The sequence below is a fragment of the Capsicum annuum genome, unplaced genomic scaffold (genome assembly GCF_002878395.1).
Source record: "Capsicum annuum cultivar UCD-10X-F1 unplaced genomic scaffold, UCD10Xv1.1 ctg79157, whole genome shotgun sequence".
NCBI classification, from domain to species: Eukaryota; Viridiplantae; Streptophyta; class Magnoliopsida; order Solanales; family Solanaceae; genus Capsicum; species Capsicum annuum.
The window spans coordinates 2,043-8,994 of NW_025889713.1; the positions used below are offsets into that span (position 1 = coordinate 2,043).

Genomic DNA, 6,952 nt, shown 5'->3' on the forward strand with positions numbered 1-6,952 from the left:
AATCCAGAACGTTGACAACGTCCTCACAAAGAGCAGAAAACGACGCCTGCAAAAACACCAAATGTTATATTCCTATCAAATTTTCAAAGCCACAGAACTTAACATAGCTATAGAAGAGGGATTTCTTCAAAATAGAATGTTGTACATAAGCTATATATTGATCATGACATACCAATGAGTTGTTTGCTTCTAAAAGAGATATACGAGAATAATTTGTAATTATATCATTAGTTATCTGCTTGTACAGCTGTTATCAGTTAATGTATCACTTTAGGAGTGTAATTAGCTGCTGTATTACTTTAGGACTCAGTGTTGTATTAGAGCCGATATATTCTCCATTAACTGATGAATAAACGACCGATCTTCTCATTCTCTGTTCAGCAGTAGTTCCTTATGGTATCAGGGCTCTAAAGCTCACACGAGTGCGATCCCAATTTTTTTCCTCCAACCCTACCTACTGCCTCACGCAAAAACATGGCCACCAAAGCCACTGTTGTTAATGCAGATAACACTGCCAGCAGCACTACCATCATGCAGTTTAATCCTACATCTCAACTACCTATCAAACTTGCAGGCAACCACAACTTTCGAACCTGGAAGGCACAGGTGTCGATGCTCATGCACGAACCCAACCTTTTCGGTCACCTTGATGGCACAATCGCTGCTCCTCCGACCACACTTACAGAAAATAATGAATTCACTCCTAATCTAGCTTATACTAACTGGTTCCACCAAGATCAGCTAGTTCAGAATGCCATCTTGGCATCGGTGGAACCTACACTTGTATCTACTGTTGCAATAGACAAAACGGCCAACAAAGCATGGGAATCCCTGCACACTTTCTTCGCAAACAAATCTCATACTAGAATTATCAGTCTCCAAGATTAATTAGGCCGTATCACCAAAGATTCTCGATCTGTCACTGGCTATCTATGTGACATACGTTCCATTGCCGATGAACTTGCAATCGATGGAACACCAATCACAGATGTGCAACTTACCGTGCGAATCATCCAAGGCCTTGTTCTTGAATATAACACTATTTCTGTGGCCATCGGTCACGTGAAACAATGATCACCTATGAAGAACTCTATGAGAAACTTCTTGATCATGAGATCTTTCTTAAGCAGGAAGAAGCCAAACGGACACCACCAATCACTACTGCAATTGCTCAACGAAATAACCAAGCACCTTCAAGAAACAACAACAATCAAAAGCAAGGAAGTAATGCCTCACAAGGTAGCCAACCATGGCGTTCCTAGACAGCTCGAGACTCCTCAAATACCCAACAATGGCGCTCTCGTCAAAATCAGCAGCCTCAAAATACTGACCGTTTTCTTCGCTGTCAACTCTGTGATTGCCCCAGTCACTCTGCCAAAGTGTGTAGATCCCGGTCTCACAACCACTTTCAGGTTCGTGCTAATTATGCTGCTCAGATTTCACCGCAACAAGATCCATGGATTGTTGACTCTGGGGCTAACCTTCACATCACAACTGATGCTCGCAGTTTAGCCACTTCTCAAGACTACAACGGACCCGACGAGATCTCAATGGGAAATGGTAATACCATTCCTATTTCTTACACTGGTAACACTCGCTTATGTGCATCAAATAAAAGCTTTAGATACCCTATGTGCCCCAGCCATTAAAAGAAAACTTCTCTCTGTCTCTAGATTTTGTCATGATAACAAAACATCCATTGAATTTTTTCTGTTTAATTTCGTTGTGAAGGATCTGACTACGGGGGCACCTTTGGTGTGCGGGCAGAATAGACATGGGCTGTACGAGTGGCCGCAAGAGACAACACGCATTTTCCAAGCTCAATCAAATTTGGTAGTTAGTCGTCTTCCTATTGACCTGTGGCATCGACGATTGGGGCACCCAAATCGTCAAAGTTTACATAAGTTGTTAAGAAAGTTTTCAATTCCATTTTGTGTTTCAAAAACTCCTTTAGTTTGTAATTCTTGCAATTCAAATAAGATGCACAGGTTACCTTTCTCTGCAAGTACTCTGCAAAGTCAACGACCATTGTAAATTATTTACAACAATTTATGGGGACCTTCCCCAGTGTTGTCAATTGATCAAAAGCGTTACTATGCATTGTTTGTTGATCACTTTTCAAAATATATGTGGATATATACTCTGAAAAATAAAAGTGACGTTAAAGATGTTTTTAAAAGTCTGCATCCTTTACTTGAACATCAGTTTAACATAAAAATTCTCTCATTTTACACTGATGGTGGTGGTGAATTTGAAGGATCATGTACCTACTTAAAAACACATGGTATTGAACATCTTGTTTCACCCCCTTATACACCTCAACGTGTAGCTTTAGTTGAACGACGCCACAGACACGTTATTGAAACAGACAAAACCTTAGTTCATCAAGCCTCCCTTCCCTCAAACTTTTGGAGTTTTGCTTGTCTTCAAGCAGTTTATCTTATCAATAGGTTATCCTCAGTTACCCTAAAAGATAAATGTCCTTATGAAATACTTTTTCCCCAAAATTTGATTCATTAAGAACTTTGGGGTGTTTATGCTATCCTTGGTTGCGACCATACGCCAAAAATAAGCTTGAGCCTCGTTCAACTCCATGTGTATACCTATGTTTTTCCTACAAATATTATTTCCATCAGTGATTTGATCCAATCTCTTCAAAAATATATTTATCTAGAGATGTTTTATTTTTTGAGAATAATTTTCCTTTTCAAAATATCTTCACCCATTTATCAAATTTTCAAATTAAATCATGGGAAACAGTTGAACAGAAAAACAGCCAAATCACCTGTGAAGCTCAAAAGTTAAACATGGAACTTTCTCCTGTTATTGCGTGTGCACCTTTCCCACAAAGTTCGCCCATGCCTATCACCACAACCAGAGAGCAATCTCAAGGTTCAGGTATGATCCTCAACTCTCGTCAGAATTCTTTATCTAATGAAGCTGTGATTTCCTCTTCAAATTCTAGGCAGCCGCTCAACCTTTCTGCACCTTCTTTCACGAAGCAACCCACCCATTTCCAAACAAACAATCCACCCGTTTTAACTTATAAACGACGAAATCCACCTTCAGCTCTCAAGTCATTGCCTTCATCCAGTAAAACCATACATTTACAACCTTCCGTACCTTCCCCTATTACAGTGAATTCTACTCCAAATTTGTCGGCTATCATCAACCCCCCAAACACACAACCAAGCCAAATCACTTCAGCCGCACCTTCCACCACAATGACAAGTCACCCAATGGTTACCCGTTCCAAAAATAATATCCTTAAGCCCAAATATCAACCTAACTTTCTTGCTCACTTTCCAAGTCTAAAAACGCCTTCTTCCTACAAGAAAGCTAAGTGTGAACCCCACTGGAAAGCTGCTATGCAAGCTGAATTTGATGCTCTTGTGAGAAACCAAATGTGGACTTTGGTTCCCAACGATCCTTCGAAGAATGTAGTAGACTGTAAGTGGCTATTTTGCATTAAGCATCATCCTGGTGGTTCTATTGACAGGTATAAAGCTCGATTAGTGGCCAAAGGCTTTACTCAATGGCCTGGACTTGACTACCATTCCAACGTCAGTTTGGTAGTCAAGCCTATGACTATTCGCCTAGTTCTCGCCATCGCTATTCAATACAATTGGCGTTTGCATCAACTTGATGTAAATAATTCATTCTTGCAAGGTCATTTAGAGGAACAAGTTTATATGAGACAACCTCCTAGCTTTAAGCATCCGACTTTGTCCAATCATGTCTGCAAACTTCACAGAGCTATTTATGGTCTCAAACAGGTACCTAGAGCTTGGTACACCGAGCTCAAGAACTTTCTGGAAACACAAGGTTTTTTCAAATCACAATCTGACTCGTCCTTGTTTATCTTACATCATTTAGGTCTCACTGTTTATATCTTTGTATATGTGGATGACATTATTGTTACTGGAAATCAAGAACATGGTATTCGACAAATTATCGATGCACTTGCTCAACGTTTCTCTATCAAGGACCTTGGCCACTTAAACTACTTTTTGGGTGTTGAGGTTCTGTCGTATCAAGGTGGCCTTCTGTTGTCTCAACAAAAGTATGTAGAAGACCTTCTCCAGGAAGCCAATATGCAAGACAGCAAAGGCGTTTCCACTTCTATGTCGGTCTCTACTGTTCTTAGTGTAAATCAAGCTGATCCTATTGTTGATGACTCTCTATTTTGAAAAATTATTGGCAAGCTACAATATTTGTCTTTCACCAGACCTAACATCGCTTTTACAGTAAATAAACTCTCCCAGTTTATGCATTGTCCTCAAACTAATCATTGGAAAGCTGTTAAGCGATTACTTCGATATCTCAAACAGACCTCCTCCTTTGGGCTTCAAATAACCCGTGAGACTGATAATCGAATTATGGTGTACTCTGACTCTGATTGGGCTGGTGACCCTGTAGACAGAACTTCCACAACTGGCTATGTTATATACCATGGAAGTACGCCAGTCTCGTGGTCCTCCATGAAGCAGCGATCCGTCTCTCGGTCATCCACCGAAGTTGAATACCGAGCTGTAGCTGCTGCTCTTGCAGAAACCAACTGGATCACCAACCTACTGCGTGAGCTTCATTTTTCCCTTGCCTGTATTCCGCGCATACTCTGTGATAATATTGGGACTACATACATCTGAGAGAATCCTATCTTTCATAGTAAGATGAAGCATATTGCCATCGATTTCTACTTTGTTCATGAGCAGGTGAAACGCAAAGAAGTTGAAGTCAAGCACTTACATGCTGCTGATTAGGTTGCTGATTTCCTAACCAAGCCACTTCCACATGCTTCTTTCAGTTGTACGTTTGACAAGTTGGGTATTGTAGACGTCAACACCAGCTTGTGGGGGCGTAAAAGAGATATACGAGAATAATTTGTAATTATATCATTAGTTATCTGCTTGTACAACTGTAGTTAGTTATTGTATCACTTTAGAAGTGTAATTAGCTGTTGTATTACTTTAGGACTCAACGTTGTATTAGAGCCAATATATTCTCCATTAACTGACGAATAAACGATCGATCTTCTCATTCTCTGTTCAGCAGTAGTTCCTTTAGCTTCCTCTTCCTTTCTCACTTGTTCATTTTCTTTTACTCTTTCCATGATTGAAATCAAGTTCTCTGGCACAAAGAGTACCTACATAAAAAAGGAACAAAGTTAATCACATTAAGTTCTATCGTGGTATTGATCAAGGTCAAAATATCAAATACATATAGAGAAACTATTTTGTCCGAATAATAACTTTAGAGCAATTAGTCTCTAACACCAGAATTGTTAGTGTTAATCACACATAAAATGTTTTCACATTAAATATTCAGAAAAGGAATTTGTAAGATTAAGGAAAATGCAAGTCCCATCCATTCAAGGACAGAACCTATCACAACAAATATGTTTCCTTTTTTATGGGGAACCGCTCCTTACTAGGAGTTTGACATAGAATCTGAGACATTTCATTAAGTTTTTATATGCTTAACTAGTGAATAATATTTTTCAGAAATAATATTTTTGATCAATGGTGAAGAAAGTAAGCAATGGAATTCAGAAAGATTTTTCTGTGAGAGTATCTGAAGTAATTGGCAAATGAACTTGGAAGGACAGAAACAGAAAGAAGAATCAAATAGAGATCAACATCTAATCCCAATTCATTGACTTTTCAAGTCTTTTTAATCTTAGTATTCTTAATCAATTGTGAAAACATGTACGTCTACCAAATATTTATATTATAAGTTGACTTAGACTTGTGGAGATTGTTAGCTTGTAAATATAGATGATGTTGTCCTACAGTCATATACCTAACATGTTGCTCACTTTTAACAAATCTAAATGGATCAAAACTGCTTAGAAATATCTTTAAGAGATAATTTCAAGCCTGCCCCCATCATGTTATTACAATCAAAAGAAAAATATTTCTATTATATCTTTGAGTCGTAATGAAAAATGAAATTCCTGGTAGAAGATAGAGAAAACAAGAAAAGAAGAGACTTTGACAATGATCTTACCTTTTCTCGATCTGAAGTTTAGCAATAGAACCAACCCCGGAAAAGAGACTAAGCTATTGTATCAAAAGAAATCTTGTCAGAGTAGTATAGTTTTGGAGTTGAAAGGCTTCTACTTTTGTGTGTGTATTTTAGATGCTCATGACAAGTTGGCTAAAGATGAACATGAAGGTCCACCAACAGAAAGAAAGAAGAATGAAATATTTTAATAAATATAATTTATTGACCTGTCTAAGTCTTTTTTTTAATGATGTTGGTCATCTTAATCAATAGTGAAAATGATGGAATCTAATAGAAGCAGTTGTTGGATGGAATCTAGACAATTGTTGAAAATGATTGAAGAAAAAAAAAAACAATGCCCATCTACCAACAATGAAGAAAATCACATTGTAATGATCCTTCAGGTCATTTTCCACATTTATGCTTATCTTCACCGTTTGAGCTTCTCCATAGCTTCCCCAAGTCATTTATGACTTGCTGGGACTGACGGTCTGGTTACCGGGTAGTTCGTTTGTTTTTTAGAGCCAATTCCTTGTTTAGAAGTCTTCACTGGTTCCCAATGGCCATAGAGTGAAAACTTTAGCGAAACGATCTCGGATGCAAATTCTGACTACACCAGTAGATTTGGAATATCTATTTTAGTTTAGATAAACCTTTGGTTTGGGTTCCAATGCACCCGAGCTCATTTCGAGCTATTGAGCGAAATTTATGAAAAATGAAACTATAGGTGTGGGCCCCAATTTTTGCCAAAACGATCTCGGATGAAAGTTTTGATGATTCCAGTGAATTTAAAATGTATTTTACACTCAAATTTCACTATTGGATCATATATTTTAGTTTCCGAATGAGTTTCGAGGGTCAAAAATAAGTTTTTGACTTTGCTGATGGCCCAGACAGCGACTGCGGATCTCCAAAGCTGGTATGGGTATTGAAGCACCCTATAGCC

General features: G+C 38.3%; 1 protein-coding gene across 1 annotated transcript; it reads left to right on the plus strand.

Annotated features, from left to right (window-relative positions):
• The first annotated feature begins 474 nt into the window (after positions 1–474).
• On the plus strand, positions 475–888 carry LOC124895004. The gene has a single exon (XM_047405494.1). It carries the CDS (start codon positions 475–477, stop codon positions 886–888), a length of 414 nt encoding a protein of 137 aa, XP_047261450.1.
• Positions 889–6,952: the final 6,064 nt, after the last annotated feature.

Coding starts and splice junctions, on each gene's coding strand:
- LOC124895004 (XM_047405494.1), top strand. CDS start 475: ATGGCCACCAAAGCCACTGTTGTTAATGCAGATAACACTGCCAGCAGC.